Raw genomic sequence first — 17,871 nt, forward strand, 5'->3', positions numbered from 1 at the left:
GCGTATTTGTTGTTAGTTAATTTTTTCTGAAATTTCTCCTATTTTTTTATGTATTTTAGCACTGACTTGAACTTCTTAGGCTATATTTTTGCTTCAGTCTATGCGTTTTCAGCTTATCTATGGCAGCTCTTTCCAGCTTTTTTAAAGTTTTTGTCAGTTCTTGCATTTCAACAACTCTTTAAACAAGTAGTTTTGAGGTAACTTTAAATTGTTAAGCTGTTTCATAGCTAATAGTCTTCCTGCTTAAACAGATCAGATGACCGTTTTTCTTTGCTGTTTCTGCTATTTCTACTAATTTATCAGATTTCAGCAGATTTTCTACAGTAAATTTCAGCTCGTTTCTGCCAGCTTTCAGCTTACAGCATTCATACTGCATTTTGGCAGGAAATGCAAATTTTTCTAGTTTGGGCTTGGACTTTTGATCATAACTCTGGATGTGAGTGTCTGGCAGTCTGGATTGGGCAGCAGGCCGGAGGAGCCTGTTGATGGGCAGGCCTGGGGTTGGCAACTTTTGAGCCGTTTGTCGTAGGATGGTGAGTGAGGTAGCTATGGAAAGGCCTCGATGCCCTGAGTGAACATGCGCAGGAATGGTGACTGTGAGCCTTTCCTGCTTTGGGCAAGAAGGCCTCAAAGTCTTGGGATTTGGAATGTCTTTTAATTTTTGATTTGGCAGGAGTAGGTGCTACAGCAATAAAGGTTATATATTTGGCTAGCACAGATGAGCACGGATCTCGTACATTTTGGCATGTCTGATGGGCCTTTGGAAACATGTAAATTGGCGGTACCATGCTCTAGGTACGTGCTAGGCTCGTGGCAGGCGGTCCACTGTGATCAGCAGGCCGGGGCACATTGATAGACACCCGGCATGACCCTGCTTTGGAGTCATAATTTTTACAGCTGAAACTGGTCAAAGGTGTGAGCTTAGGTGCTTCAGAACAGCCAATTGAAGCTAGGCTAGGCTAGGGTTAGAGTAGTTTAGGGGTAATAGCCACAGGGGGATCAGATAGCATGAGGATAACTCTGGAACGGTGTGTGTTTGAGCAGCTCAAACACTGGATTCTGACTGGCACATACTCCGGTGACCTTAGGATTAGTGAAAGCCTCAGGGGTAGCTGACAGTTTGATAAGGGTGATCAGGAGCTTGTGCCGGGTTGATAGAAATGTGACACAAGCACAATAGGAGGTGTCAAATTAAAAGAGTCGGGGAGAGGTGAGGAGTAATGTACGGCCAGTAAAGTTTTCCTACCTCAACAATTGGTGCCGTGACCCGGATTTGGCACTAACTAAAGGATAATTAATTGACTACGAGGCGGACGTCGTTCTACAACACCACAGGGTCGACCCAAAAACAAAAGGTAAGGAGATTTATATTTATTCTCCTTTTGCCTGCTAATAGTGTAGGTGGTGTTGTGGAATATATATCTGTTTTCTCTTAAATTTACAGTCTTGATCAGTTTTGGGTAAAATATATGTTGGTTGAAATAATGGATTACGGTAAAGAAATGATATATTGCGTAAAAATATTTGTTGATTGACACAAGATAAATTTTTGCCGAGATACTTGAATGTTGAGGCTGTAACATACTTTTCACTGAAGATACTTAAATTGTGACTGTGTTGAAGTAAATAAGTTCCGGATTTGGCAATCCAAACTCAGTCCTGTCGAGGACTGGGGTATTTAGGCTGGGGTTAGTAAGAGCCTCCCCGAGGGACTGAGGACGCCTCAAAGTGGCCAGGGATAGGACCCATACCCTGTACTGGCAGGTGAGGGAAGACAGTTGAGATACTTAAATGGTGAAACTGTAATAATAAGATTAAGTAAAAGGAATTCCAGGGAGTCAACGGAGGGTTGATTCCTAGGTGTCAAACCGGGTTTGGCATCACAGCGGTCGGACCAGGAGAGATTGAAAAAGTCCCGCTGAGTGGAAGGGTTCAAGGCCCTCTGCGCGTTTGTGTTAAATGTGCTTTAATTTGGGAAGATAAGTTTGGTTTTTCACAGAGTGGAAGTTTGAGTGTAAATAAGTTAAATAGTTAAGGTGATAAAGAGTTAAAACTTTCCTGCAGGAAGTTCGTTTGTCTTAAATATTGCGATCAGTCGGAAAAGAAAGGAGTATAGTGCATGTTATGGTGGACAAATGACTGACCGACTGATAATATTTCTGTGTGAAAAATCTGAACCTATACTAAACTTTTTCATCTGCCTCTCTCACACACACATGTATGGGATTTGAGTGTAACATCTGTGTTTTTGAGTCTGGACTTTAGAAACCTGCCCTTCCCATGGCTACTCGACCAGAGACGCTTCTTCATCATGGCCTGAAAGAGAGAGAGCCTGCCTGCCTGCCTGTCTGCCTGCTGCTGCTGCAAATCACAGTGTGAGTTTCCACCAAAACGAAACTCAGAAGAAGTCTGGCCCCACTGAGATGGACAACGATCCATGCTGCTGCAGAGCCAGAAGAGCGATTGACTGGATTAATATTGAAAGCACATCTTATGCGGGCAGAAGAGAAACAAGCCGGAGCAAAGTTCTTTCTCCCTCCTCGAGAAGTTAAAGAGGACAAGGAGTGATTGTCTCACCAACAGACCTGAAAGGCCTGGGTTGTTGTTTTGGTGATCAGCACCCTCTCTCATCTTGTTCACACTGCACAGATGATTCACACCAAAGCATGACCATGGCAACACCTGCCCCATCTAAGCAAGTAGGCTCAGTAACTGTTGCTGTGTATGGTGACTGGCCGCCTGATGCCACACTTCCTCATAGATTATTTCCACTACGGACATCTCCTCCTTGGGCTTCACTCACTCCTAGTGTAGAATGTGAGGCCCAGGAAAATGATGAAGCCGTCTCAACCCTGCATGAACCACCAGAAGACACACCTGAGCGCAGTGGCCCCCAACCAGAAACTCAAACCATGCAACCACGCGTCCTCCGTCAGGTGGCATCAAGAGGGAAGCCTAGGTTCTATAAAAAGCAGTTGCCCCTCCTTCATCAACCTGGGTCCGGGGGTCAGCGCAAATATAAGCCTTTTTCCTTTGGGAATCTTACCACACTCTGCGACAAGCTCCCACCCGTAACGGAGGGGGCTTCTATTTGGTTGCAAACATTAGATTCTCTTACCGCAGGCACCACTTTAGCTCTAGGGGACTACCGTGCAATTGCAGCACGTTGTATGAAACCACACAGCTGTAGAGAGGTTGAAGCGAGTGCTCGCTCCCTTCTCTTCCCAGACACAGATAATTTCTCTCTCCATGCCCAAGACATAGGGGACGCACTGAGGGAGCTATACCCTGTAACCAGGGGCGCACCATCCCTAAATTTGAATGGAATCCAAACACTAATCCAAGAGAATATTTGGATCAATGCAAATCCATGTGGCAAATACAAACAGGAACCAATCCAGCCAATGAGGGTTCACAGAGGGATTGGTTCAGAGACGCTGTGCTGAGAGGCTTACTCACTCAGGTTAAAACCAACATGGAGGACACTCCTGATTTACCAGGGGCTGATACTGGAACGTGGGATCGCCATTTAATTCACCATTTATCTAAAATAAGAGAGGAACATAAGAAGGATGAAGAAGAACTTAAAGCGTTGCAGACTCAGTTACTAAAAATGCAGTTAGCTGAAGCAAAACAAAAAACAGGGGAAAAGAAAAAAGACAATAAAACCACCAAAATAATGTATGAAGGTGCAGTGTCCCAACCACCACAAGCTCTTCCATTTCCTGGCCACCAGGACGCGTTTGCACAGGGGCCTATGACCTCTGGTCCTCATCAGGAACATGCTGGTCGTTTCAGAGGACAAGGTGGGCCCAGGGGAAGGGGATGCCAGCGAGGACCGCCACAGAGATGGTGGAATGCTGATGTGTGCTATTACTGCGAAGAGCCTGGTCATTGGAGCAGGGATTGTCCCTACAAATGCGGTCCACATGTGGAATATGGATGGCATGGACCTAGGGGAGGGCCTGCGAGACGCCCACAAAGGGGAAGAGGTGGTCCACCAAGTGGAGGCCAACAGCAGCAGCCTTTACTCCAATTGCCAGCCTGGGATGAGCCCAGTCTCTGGCCAGACCACCACTGAGGGTCCCTACAGAACCCCCCGGACAGAGGGACTGAGGACCCCTTACTGTCCGTGACGGTGTATAGACAAAGTCTTCCTTTTCTAATGGACACTGGGGCTACATGCTCAACCATCAAACAAGCCCCTCCCAACACTCTCTCCACAAAGACTAACACTGTCATGGGATTTTCTGGGGCTAAATAGGTCCTATCTTACACCAAGCCCCTAAGAACTGAAATAGGAGGGCAAACTTTGAACCACAGTTACTTAGTGTCCACAGACACACCAGTAAATTTACTGGGCAGAGACATGTTGATCAAAATGGGCACAACCATTATGTGTGGTTCAGACAGACTGCAGGTGCATCTTCCTTATGGCACCCAACTCTCATGTGGCAGCAACACACACTTTTCACATGGACAGTATTTAATCCAGCCCTTGTCTGATCCTATGGCTGACATTTATTGGGTCTTGCTACACCCAGAAACCACAGCATGCAGAAGAGTTCTCTCTTCCTTCCTTCGATGGATTTCCTGGATCTCCACCCTGGCACCCTACATTTCTCCTCCTGACCCCCGCATGTCACCCTGTTTTATGACAGAAATAACTGTGAATGTTACCAGGAAAGCTTTGCTGATGAGCTGGAAGGTGAGACATGGGACATTGTCAACACTGATATTTATGTAGCTCCAGAAGGTTGACCAAAGAACAGGATGTTTGGTTTAAAATGTAGTCTGATGGTGTTCCGCACGTTTCTTTAGCCCTACATCCAGGACATGAAGCACGTGAGTTAGGGGGTGTGTTAAAACGCTCCCTCTCCCTACAGGATTGGCATCTCTCTTCCACTCCTAACCTCTCCTATTCACCTTCAGGGAACACTTATCGCATTCTTAATCATTCCACAGATGTAGGCACCCTGGAACATGTACAGTTAGACAGACATCATGGTAGAGAAAAATCAGATCACCCACTGGCAGCTGCAGTTGTACAAAGCATGCCCTCCACACTTTGGGCAGAAGGTCCCACGGACGTGGGCCTCATACGCTGTACTCCCATTACTTTTCAGCTTACTTCTGATCAACCAATCTGGAGGTCCCAATACCCTCATAAACCCGCTGCTGAACTGGGCATTAAGGACACAATTGAGGGTCTGTGGAATTGGAATGCCGGTGTATTAGAGTCGGCTGACTCCTCCCCGTGGAATACACCTATTTTACCAGTGGAGAAAAAAGGAACAGGGAAATGGAGAATGGCACACGATTTGAGGGCCATTAATGCAGCACTGTCCACACCTACTGTCCCTGTTCCAAATCCTTATGTTGCTCTCACTAATCTTACTCCTGAACATAGGCGACTGTGGCTCTGTAGGAAGAGTAGTCGTCTTGCAATCAGAAGGTTGTGGGTTCGATTCCAGCTTCCTCCTGCCATATGTTGATGTGCCCCTGGGCAAGGCACTTAACCTCAAGCTGCCTACTACTTAACCTCAAGTTGCCTACTGATCTGCGTATGAATGTGTGAGTGCTAGTGAGTGTGATTGGGTGAATGTGGCTCTAGTGTAAAGTGCTTTGAGCGGTCTGTATGACTGGAAAAGCGCTATATATAAGTTCAGTCCATTTAACATGCATGGTTTACATGCATTGACCTGGCAAATGCTTTCTTTTGCCTGCCTTTAGCTGAAGAATGCGGGGATATTTTTGCTTTCACCTATGGATCACGTAGGTACCGATACACTCGTTTGCCACAGGGTTTTGCTCTCTCCCCAGGAATCTTTAACCAAGTTCTTAAGGACTCCTTACAGGACTGCCCACTTCCACCGCATACTACACTCATCCAGTATGTTGATGACATTCTTTTGGCCACACCTACTGTAACTGAATGTTTGGAGGCCACTGCTGTTGTTCTTTCACATTTCGCCAAGACAGGCTATAAAGTCAGTAAGGCTAAACTTCAAATCTGCAGAAGACAGGTGGACTTCCTGGGCCGTGTGGTCTCCCAGCCAGGTACAGGTATGTCACCTGCACACCAATCGGCAGTACTTTCTCATCCCAAACCACTCTTTGTGAAAGACATGTTGTCATTTCTGGGCCTTACAGGTTACAGCAGATCATTTGTCCCTGGCTACACTGATCTCACAGCTCCCCTTAGAGACTTAGTGAAAAAACAGGGAATGAGAAATCTCACTGCCCCCTTGGAATGGACCACAGAAGCTGAAGAAATTTTTATCACTCTCAAAACAAGCTTATCCCAAGCTGCACACTTGGCACACCCCGACTACACGCTTCCATTCTATTTGGATGTTTCTGTAACAGCACACACAGTCAATGGCGTGCTGTTTCAGAAAAAAAGGGGGTACTAGAACTGTCCTTATGTACATAAGTGTTATGTTGGACAACATGGAACAAAGGCATCACGAATGCACCAGACATGCAGCAGGGATGGCTAAAATAATTCAGAAAACAGCCCATGTAGTTATGGGACACTCCCTTCATATTCTCACATCACATGGAGTGGTGGCTTTTGTGAACTCAAAGACATTCACACTATCACCACTGAGACAGCAGAGACTGAGCAGGGTGCTGGAAGCTCCTAACATCACATAAACACATGAAGGCATAAACATGGCAGACAGAATGACATCAGGAGAGCCACTTGTCTGTGCAGAAAAAGTTAAGTTTAATGAAAAAATCAGACCAGATTTACAAAGCACATTCTTAACAGAGGCAAGAAACCTGTATACAGATGGTTGCTGTTTCAGACATGACCCCGAAGGACTGAAAGCAGCGTATGCAGTTGTGGAGGACACAGGGACAGACTTTGTGACAGTGAAAGCGGAAAGACTGACAGACACACAATCAGCACAGAGAGCAGAAGGTTTGGCAGTGATAGCGGCCCTAGAATTAGGAGAAGGACAGAAAGTAAACATTTACACAGACTCAGCATATGCCACAAGTACAGTGCATGTTGAACTAAAGCAATGGTTGAGAACAGGGTTTAGAAGAGCAGGACAGAAACCCATCAAGTATAAACAGTAAATGAGAAGGTTGGCTGAAGCATTGTTACTACCACAGGAGGTGGCGGTTATTAAATGCAAAGGACACGACAGTAGTAACACCAGAATAGCACAGGGGAACCAGGCGGCCGACCAACCCAGAAATATATTGTTGTGTTCAGAGGTAGGGTGGACACCAGAGCCCACTCTGGAGGAAGTAGTGAAACTACAAAAGCGGGCCTCACCAGAAGAAAGGTCAGTTTGGAAGGCGACAGGAGGCAGTGAGGACCAAAATGGACTTTGGAGGAGTCCAGACGGACGTCCAGGGCTGCTGTAGTGAGTCCTGCCACCAGGACTCACTACAGCAGCCCTGGAAGAAGCCCATGGCATGGGGCATGTAGGGACCACACAAATGATAAAAAATCTCGAAAACTGGTGGCATCCTTATTTAAAACCAATGGCAGTGCATTGGATAAACTCATGTGAAATTTGCAGACAGTTCAATGCTAAACCTACCCTGAAGCCAGCGCCAGGGAAATTCCCAGTGGATCCTATTGCAGGGAAAGAGACCATCATTGACTATTCAGACATGACTGAGAGAGTGAATGGGTTCAGATATCTGCTTGTGTGTGTGGATGCTTTCACAGGATGGCCAGAAGTCAGAACCCAGGTGGACCGGTCCATTCCAGGTCACAGAAAGAACCTCACATGCGGTGAGACTCAAGGGTAAAGGCGACACCTGGTACCACTGGAGTCAGTGTACAGCGACAGACGCTCCGCAGAGATCCCTCGCTGAGGTCCAGGAAAACCTGAGAGAGAACACGACAACAGAAGAGCCACCTTCTCACCCTACAGAAGGGGTAGAATAATCCCTTAAGGGTGAGGAGAAGTCATCATACCCATAGGTTAGTCTACACCTTGGGTTCAACAATCTGCAAAAGTATTCATACCCACATAGGGGCAGAATAATCCCCTGGTATGAATCCCAGGCTCCAGGTCAGTCTATACCTGTGAGTTGAAGACAAGGACAGCATACAGCAGAAGAGGCGGAAGTGATTGAGCTTCCCTCTCACAGGGTGGTTGTAGCTGCTCTCCCATCCAGAGCAGAACTGAACTAAAAAAACTTTCTATTTTTCTACAGGTCCTTCTCAAAAAATTAGCATATTGTGATAAAGTTCATTATTTTCTATAATGTAATGATGAAAATTTAACATTCATATATTTTAGATTCATTGCACACTAACTGAAATATTTCAGGTCTTTTATTGTCTTAATATGGATGATTTTGGCATACAGCTCATGAAAACCCAAAATTCCTATCTCACAAAATTAGCATATTTCATCCGATCAATAAAAGAAAAGTGTTTTTAATACAAAAAACGTCAACCTTCAAATAATCATGTACAGTTATGCACTCAATACTTGGTCGGGAATCCTTTTGCAGAAATGACTGCTTCAATGCGGCGTGGCATGGAGGCAATCAGCCTGTGGCACTGCTGAGGTCTTATGGAGGCCCAGGATGCTTCGATAGCGGCCTTTAGCTCATCCAGAGTGTTGGGTCTTGAGTCTCTCAACGTTCTCTTCACAATATCCCACAGATTCTCTATGGGGTTCAGGTCAGGAGAGTTGGCAGGCCAATTGAGCACAGTGATACCATGGTCAGTAAACCATTTACCAGTGGTTTTGGCACTGTGAGCAGGGGCCAGGTCGTGCTGAAAAATGAAATCTTCATCTCCATAAAGCTTTTCAGCAGATGGAAGCATGAAGTGCTCCAAAATCTCCTGATAGCTAGCTGCATTGACCCTGCCCTTGATAAAACACAGTGGACCAACACCAGCAGCTGGCACAGCACCCCAGACCATCACTGACTGTGGGTACTTGACACTTGACTTCTGGCATTTTGGCATTTCCTTCTCCCCAGTCTTCCTCCAGACTCTGGCACCTTGATTTCCGAATGACATGCAGAATTTGCTTTCATCCGAGAAAAGTACTTTGGACCACTGAGCAACAGTCCAGTGCTGCTTCTCTGTAGCCCAGGACTGGGGAATGCGGCACCTGTAGCCCATATCCTGCACACGCCTGTGCACGGTGGCTCTGGATGTTTCTACTCCAGACTCAGTCCACTGCTTCCGCAGGTCCCCCAAGGTCTGGAATTGGCCCTTCTCCACAATCTTCCTCAGGGTCCGGTCACCTCTTCTCGTTGTGCAGCGTTTTCTGCCACACTTTTTCCCTCCCACAGACTTCCCACTGAGGTGCCTTGATACAGCACTCTGGGAACAGCCTATTTGTTCAGAAATTTCTTTCTGTGTCTTACCCTCTTGCTTGAGGGTGTCAATAGTGGCCTTCTGGACAGCAGTCAGGTCGGCAGTCTTACCCATGATTGGGGTTTTGAGTGATGAACCAGGCTGGGAGTTTTAAAGGCCTCAGGAATCTTTTGCAGGTAATTAGAGTTAACTCGTTGATTCAGATGATTAGGTTCATAGCTCGTTTAGAGACCCTTTTAATGATATGCTAATTTTGTGAGATAGGAATTTTGGGTTTTCATGAGATGTATGCCAAAATCATCCGTATTAAGACAATAAAAGACCTGAAATATTTCAGTTAGTGTGCAATGAATCTAAAATATATGATGGTTACATTTTCATCATGACATTATGGAAAATAATGAACTTTATCACAATATGCTAATTTTTTGAGAAGGACCTGTATTTACAGGGTTTGTTCACTCATTGTATATTCCAGCACTTGTATTGAGTACTTTGATGAAAGTATGAGCCAAAAGGCAAAAACCCTACCCCACAGGGGTTGGATTTTGGTAGGTTCATGCATTATTTCCTTTTTTATTGTTACATTGACTTTAAAAAATAACCTGTGGGGCATTTTAGGGTGAAGTCATTATTAAGACTTCAAAAGGCAGCAGACAGACAAGAAACAATCTAACACAAAGGATAGTATTTCCGTGAGACATCTGGAAATGACCACAGAGCCATTTACTTGTTGAGAACGTGTTATATAGAGTGATAAATCGAGTTTAAACAGACGTGATTATCCTCATATTAGGCAAACGTTCTCAATCTGTTCAAACAATCCTGTACGATACCACGTGATAACAATAAATGTGAAATTTTCAGATTTAACCCACTAACTGAACGATAAAGTAACGACGCTCTTCTTTTACATCGTTAACAAAAGTAAAACATCTTTATTTCCACGTCTAGTTGGTTGGAAATGAGGCGGAGTTGACTGGATTCGCTCTTCCTGCTGAATGGGTGCTCCCAAGGCAGGGGATACAAATTCTGTCAAGGATAACTGGTGTGGCCCGACACCGGCTGCTAGATTCTCTGCGTCTAGGACGTGGCCCTACTGTTCTACTGGCTAATAGTCACTGGCAAGATGCAGCCATGGAGAAAGGGTTTATTGTGTCGTGGTTCTGTTCCACTTTCCAAGTAATGCCAAATTGTTGTGTTATTCTCATTTGTCAATAAACTGCTGGTTTGAACTCCATCTACCCTCAGCACATCTTCTTATTTTGATTATTAGTGTACCCATTTTGTAGAATAGTGCATACTTAATTAGGTGGAAGCTGTTGACCAGAATTGTCGTTTGTAAGAGGGACTATTGGTTTAATAAATTTCACATAGATAGAATGACAGCATTTGTGTTTATTTTGTGTAAGTGTGATTGTCTGTCCATTATGTAAAAGCTGATAACAGAGATATTTGGCGTGGTTTTGGTTAATAATTATCAATTATTAATGACAATTAACTAATTGTAATTATTAAGTAGTGTGAGCCAAATAATCACACCACCAGAGTGTATCTCTGATCTTTATTTGTAAGAAATAATTTTTGGTTAGAATTTAGTTCTTCTAAATCATGATTTTTATTTAGAATTTCAGATAAATATTTATAATCAATTATCAGAATCCCTTACAGTTCTCACAAATTAAAAATTATCTACTGTAACAATTCAACCCCCTACTGTCTAAATTAATTTAAAGTTATATAGATAAAATGGGTTTTTGCGGTCAATTTTTAGTTCTGTTGTAACCAATATGCACAATGTTCAGTTTCTTCTTTTTTTCATAAATTTTAATATATATTTTTCTTGTTTCACTTCGCTGACTATTTTGTGTTTATCCATCACGTAAAATAAAATAAATTACAAGATGGAATGTAACAAACCAGGTAAAAGGCCAAGGAGGGTGACTACTTTTGCCAGGCACCCCAAATCCTGTAGAAAACTGGTAGGGTGAGTTGATGAGAAGAGAGCATAAGAGACGACCCAAAGGAGTCTGGATGATGTAAAAGGAGTGTCCATATGACAATACTCAATTACCCCCCTGTTTGATTGTGGCAATCTTGTGAAAGGTTTTAGGGGAAAGTGCCATCTTTCTGACATAATGATATTGTACCATTATGTATTGACAACAGTGTTGCCAATAATTGTGTCACTGGAACTGGTTAAATTATTTTTTTTGTCTATCTGATTAAATGTCATGGTGGGATTTTAAAAAATTCAAAGTGAGATTATAATGGAGTGACAATTTTGTTTAAGGTAAGTTTATTTATATAACGCTTTTCAGTAACAAGACATTCAAAGCGCTGTACATGAGTAAGAACAATTACAATACAATAACAAAGAAAATAAACACAGAAAAACAAATCAAATGACACTTATAATCCTTGGGAGTAATAATTAATAATCCTTCCAAATTTACTGGAAGAAATTGGTTCCAAGCCACTCTTAATAATAAAGTATCTGATGCTAAAAGAAGATGATAATATTGATAGTCTCATCATTCCACTGAATTCTAACTAGGGAAGCTGAGTCACTGGTACCAAACAGCTTTAATCCACATTTTCAGGTAATAATAATATATTGCTTTTACTGGTAGTGAAGTTGAACTAAGTAATAACAGTCCATTGTAGTCTAATTAAGAAAGCTGGGTCATTGGTGTAAGAGCAGCTAAAGTCTAAATTACTAATAATATTTGGTTTTCACTGGTAATCCTTCAGATAATCAATGAAAAAGTAATGAAATACTAATAATAATTAGCTTTTGCTGGTAGTCCTTCTGAGAAATCTGAAAATCTATGAAAAGTAATGAAATCACACATTTAGGTAAAGTCAGGTGGGAGGAAAAAAAAAAAAAATCATATTTCAGACTTAGTACAAAAAACCTCAGCAGGGGTAAGCAACACACACATAAATAAAGATTTAGTAAGGGTACGGTGGAATCTTGAGGGTGCGAATATATATCAGTCTGAGTGTGTTTGCAAGAATTAGACTGTCAACACTGATAGAAGCGCCATTGTCCTTGAGAAGAGAGGTGGAAGTTTTATCAATCGGCCGCATAGTCCTATCAGCACACAGCTGATAGGGGAGTGCTGGGGAAGAACGTCATGTTTATATAACATCCAGGAGATATTTTGTCGATAGCCAGTTAGCAGAAGTTGCCAAGGCCACATTGGGGAGCCAGATTTAGAGAAACAATAAATGTTGTGGTTCAGGCAGTTGTGAATTTCCAACTACCTTAAGAGTTTTACTGGTATGTCTCAATTGCGAATCCAAATAGCCAAATTTCTGTTACTTTCCGCAGTTCTCGAGCGTACAACTTCTCCAAGATTATATCCTTTAACCTCTGAATCCAACCGCTGGCAGGCTGCGATTCTGTTCAAGAATCTTGTCCAGCTTGCGATCCTGCTCTCTTAACATTCCAGTGTGAGTGTTGATCGCTCTACAGACTCTATCAAACATCGCAGGCAGCTTTGGAATGCTTTGAACAGTTGCAAACGTTTTGCAAATCCCTCGATAAGCCAGGTAACCACCAACTCCAAAAAGCAGAAATCCCGTTATCAAAAGTCCAAATATGTACACATTTTCTATGTCCTCGACCGGCATTGTAGTCAGGCACACAATCTTCCACTGCTGCCAAGAATCCTTTGTGTATCCAGAGAAGAATGTCCTGTCTGGACAAGAGGGTCTCCTTTACCCTGTCTTCCCGTTGAAAATTTTTTTTTTATCAATTACGTTGAGAGTCCAGCTGACCAAATCCATAATTTACAAGTTTGGAGGATATGCAAAGGGAGGCTCTGAGAAAAATACAAACAAAAAGCAAACTCACTCCAGAAGTTCAGTGAGGATCTCTGAATGATCAAATGTTGTCCCAAATGACTGATGATGATAAATAGAATCCACCTGTGTGTAATCAAGTCTCCGTACCAATGCACCTGCTCTGTGATAGTCTCATGGTTCTGTTCAAAGCGCAGAGAGCATCATGAAGACCAAGGAACACACCAGGCAGGTCGGAGATACTGTTGTGGAGAGGTTTAAAGCCGGATTTGGATACAAAAAGATTTCCCAAGCTTTAAACATCCCAAGGAGCACTGTGCAAGCAATCATATTGAAATGGAAGGAGTATCAGACCACTGCAAATCTACCAAGTCCCGGCCGTCCCTCTAAACTTTCATCTCAAACAAGGAGAAGACTGATCAGAGATGCAGCCAAGAGGCCCATGATCACTCTGGATGAACTGCAGAGATCTACAGCTGAGGTGGGAGAGTCTGTCCATAGGACAACAATCAGTCGTACACTGCACAAATCTGGCCTTTATGGAAGAGTGGCAAGGAGAAAGCCGTTTCTCAACAATATCCATAAAAAGTCTCGTTTAAAGTTTGCCGCAAGCCACCTGGGAGACGTACCAGACATGTGGAAGAAGGTGCTCTGGTCAGATGAAACCAAAATCGAACTGTTTGGCCACAATGCAAAACGATATGTTTGGCGTAAAAGCAACACAGCTCGTTCATCCTGAACACACCATCCCCACTGTCAAACATGGTGGTGGCAGCATCATGGTTTGGGCCTGCTTTTCATCAGGAGGGACAGGGAAGATGGTCATAATTGATGGGAAGATAGATGGGTGCAAATACAGGACCATTCTGGAAGAAAACCTGTTGGAGTCTGCAAGAGACCTGAGACTGGGACGGAGATTTATCTTCCAACAAGACAATGATCCAAAACATGAAGCCAAATCTACAATGGAAGGGTTCACAAATAATCGTATCCAGGTGTTGAAATGGCCAAGTCAAAGTCCAGACCTGAATCCAATCGAGAATCTGTGGAAAGAGCTGAAGACTGCTGTTCACGAACACTCTCCATCCAACCTCACTGAGCTCGAGCTGTTTTGCAAGGAAGAATGGGCAAGAATTTCAGTCTCTCGATGTGCAAAACTGATAGAGACATACCCCAAGCGACTTGCAGCTGTAATTGCAGCAAAGGGTGGTGCTACAAAGTATTAACGCAAGGTGGCCAAATAATATTGCACGCCCCACTTTTCAGTTTTTTATTTGTTAAAAAGTTTGAGACATCAATAAATTTCATTCCACTTCACGATTGTGTCCCACTTGTGGATTCTTCACAAAAAATTAGAATTTTATATCTTTATGTTTGAAGCCTAAATGTGGCAAGAGGTTGAAAAGTTCAAGGGGGCCGAATACTTTCGCAAGGCACCGTACCTATTCCTATCCTTTGAAATTAACTTTCACCTACACCTCTAGGTACTGCTGGAATGACCATGTGTACCTTCATCTATGGTAGTATTTTATGTAGATTAAAATCAGCACTTGTCAGCATACCTGAATTACTTGCTTTTTATTTTACCAGTATCTGTGAGCAGCTTCTGTTCTCACCATTCTACTGTATAAATTGAGGCATCATATGAAGAAGTGTTCTTAAAAATGGTTTCCTGCTAGTTTATACTTGGCAATATTGGGTTCTAAACAAAGTTTTATTCATGCAACAGGACATCAATATGTCATGACAAACACTTTATTGTCTGTCTACATCTTTGATTGAATATATTAGTTGTGGTTCACAGTTTATTTCAGTTTTACATTTATTTCAGATTGTGAATACAAACTGTTTTCCAAGGTAAACTACAAGTAGCCACAAAACTGACATTTTCCAAAATCGAAAAAATGCATTGTCTAAAAAGCTTTAGTAATACAGTATATACTACAATTCAATTCAATTCAAAGATACTTTATTGATCCCCTAGCTTTTTGCCACTTTTACATTTATGTTTGTGCCATGAAAATCTTGTTTAAAAATAAGATGCTTCTTATGTGATGAGCCCACACATCGGCCAACCATTACTGGCAAATTCTGAAAGTTTGGCTCAGCTCTTCCAATCCCAGGGGACACATAGGTCCCCATCCTGCATGACAGAATAAAAGTGAGAAACACAAACATTCAGCCCCTGCATGAGTGGAGAGTGCTGTTCCATTAGCCGTTTGCAACAGAGGATCATCTGTCTTGAGCTAACACTGGGCTCCTTGGAAATGTTCCTCAGAGACAACCCCTGAAGACATAATTTCACTACTGCCTCCTCTTCCACCTGCAACCTTTATAAAACACACAGACAGGAAAAAGAGTGAAAAGCTGATAAACAGGTGTGTGCTCTTATTTCATAGCACAGGGTTCCCCAAAGTTGGGGTCAAAAACTCATTGTGGGTTATAAAACACAAAGACTTAAGGTGGTCTACATAAATCAATCTAGCTGAAACATGATCACAAGTAGCATATTTTAGACATTATGTCAAGAAATCAAAACACTTTGAATAAAAGTATAAAAAAGGATCATGGTTGTGTTTCCATATTCGTCTTGATCTTCTTATTAGCAACATTTGTCCACTTCAAAGAGAGATATAAGTCACAGTTAGGAATAAAATAATTATTGATAATTATTTTTTAATACAATTTCCTACTGTTAGTGATAGTTTTAAAATGAAATTACCATATAAACTGTATGTGATATTAAACTGCCTACTGTATCTACTGAACAAAAGATATGCTGGAGGCTCCATTTACATTATTGATGTAGTATCAGTTCAAATACTGTTAATAACCAGTAAATGAATTTAAACACAACTAATCACAAAGAGCCAATTCTAACACCTCTAAAATCTCTCCTCATATCATCAGAAAGCCTGGCAGAGAGACTCTGGAGTCAGGAATATGACTCTTCAGCCATGTATTAATGAAACACGTAATACTGCATTTCCAATACTCTGACTGGGTCCTTATTAGGGCTTGGAGTTTATCCAACTTGTTTCCCAACGATCTCACAACGATGAAAGAGATGGTTTGAACTTCTTTCTTCCCTCTCTCCTCTTTGCTCCTGCTTTGCATCAATGACCTGCAGTTTCACATTAAATCCACTTTAGTGCTTTAGTTATCAGGCTCCTCTCCTGTGGAAACAGCTATATATGAAAGAAATATAATGTTAATCATTTGTGAAGCATGAATAAAAAGAATTGTAACTGTGTTTTAAAGTATACGTAGAAAGCTGAAGAATGGAATGTGTAATTCTGTGTAAAGTTTAAAACTGAACAGATTAGGGAAAGAACTGTAGAATGACTGGGAGTGAGGAGAGCCAGTTGTATGCTGACAATGAACACTTTTAAAAGGAAGGAAGGGAAGATGCGACTATAACCAGCTGTGTGGCTATTATTGGCATCTCCATGGCCGAAACAACAGCATCCGTGGGTCACAGTGACCGTGACTAAAGTATTGGGCAATAACCAAGAAGCCGAGTGCATCAGTGGGTCACGGTAACCGTGACTAAAGTATTGGGCAGTAACCAAGAAGCCGAGTGGAAAGGGTTGCGCAATAACTAAGAAGCCTAATAAGGGGCTGACTGGTGAAAGCATTGAGCGCTATAAAAGCAATGCTGAAAGCAGAAACGGGGTTGTTTTCTTGCAGAAGACCAGCGAACAAGATCGACGGAGAAAAGAAGCTCAGATGGAAAAGGAACAGAGACACAGCCCAGCTGATCGACTGCATTAAAAAGAGGATCAACCAGTGCGCCCAGAAAGGACTGCCTCAAAATTAAGAATCTGATTCCATCTAAAGCCTTTTCATCCAGACAACAGAAGTGAACTTGATCGGTGAACAGCTGATTGCTCTAAGTTTCAGGTTTCTGGAAGTCCTGAATCAGCCTCGTTTATGTCTCCGGGTTTCCTTCAACTCTTCAGCCTCTGGAAACTACTGTCTGCGGAGACATATGACAACAAAGATCCTGTTTAACCATCGAAGCCTGGAGCATCAGTGCCTGCCACTTAAAGGAAGAAAACTGAAGATTAAGTCGTATTCCCTCCAAGAAACCACTCATTGTTACCAGAAGAATCTTCTCCATCAGGTGCATGGATGAGCCTCGGTCTTCAAAGCCTCTCCAAACCCACTAGTTTCAGCATCAGGGAAAGACAGGTTGAGTTGATTGATTCATTTCTATTATTGAAATTATTCTGTGTTGCTGAATTTAAGCTGTTACTGACCCCTGCAAAAGCGTTACTAATTAAAGAAAGCATATAAAATGCTAGTTAAATCGTGGACATTCAATTATTTGAGTCACTGTATTTTTTGGTTTTTCATTGTTGGTAAAAAGTCTTGTTGCCTGGTTCCAAGATATTTTAGGAGGTTTTTATAGGTTGCCTTAGGTAAGTTTGTTAAAACAGCGCCTTTGGGGCTCGTGCCGAGCCACTAAAAATAACCTAGCCCATATACCAAGAGCCAGTTGTAAAATTAGGGAATGAGCAGCTGTGAACAAAAGTGACTGTTGAAAGTGTGGATGACTGCGATAGGCTACTCAGTCGTCCAGACCACCAGTTGAAGAAGGGCGAGACTTTTGTATGAAGGCTGTCAGAGGCTAGGCGGGTCATTTCCCAACACCAGCTTAAACAGAACTTTCATTAAACCTGCTTAGTAAGACCTTTCAGGTTTGGGGAAGTCCGGACCCGTTGGATGGAGAACTGGTTTGAGCA

At 42.7% G+C, this 17,871-nt stretch overlaps 1 protein-coding gene across 5 annotated transcripts in view; it reads right to left on the reverse strand.

Annotated features, from left to right (window-relative positions):
* Positions 1-17,871, reverse strand: part of tcaim (T cell activation inhibitor, mitochondrial) — a 173,805-nt gene that overhangs the window by 32,281 nt on the left and 123,653 nt on the right. For 3 of the 5 annotated variants that reach the window (XM_047357341.1, XM_047357347.1, XM_047357335.1), the window contains one exon: positions 14,863-15,453. The exons of the other annotated variants lie outside the window; for them this stretch is intronic. In XM_047357341.1, the coding sequence (XP_047213297.1) occupies positions 15,228-15,453 (226 nt within the window). In that variant the 3' untranslated portion in view covers positions 14,863-15,227. Of the gene's footprint in view, positions 1-14,862; positions 15,454-17,871 lie in introns of those variants that run through there. 5 annotated transcript variants of the gene reach the window in all.

Source organism: Girardinichthys multiradiatus, chromosome 3 (genome assembly GCF_021462225.1).
Source record: "Girardinichthys multiradiatus isolate DD_20200921_A chromosome 3, DD_fGirMul_XY1, whole genome shotgun sequence".
Taxonomy (NCBI): domain Eukaryota; kingdom Metazoa; phylum Chordata; class Actinopteri; order Cyprinodontiformes; family Goodeidae; genus Girardinichthys; species Girardinichthys multiradiatus.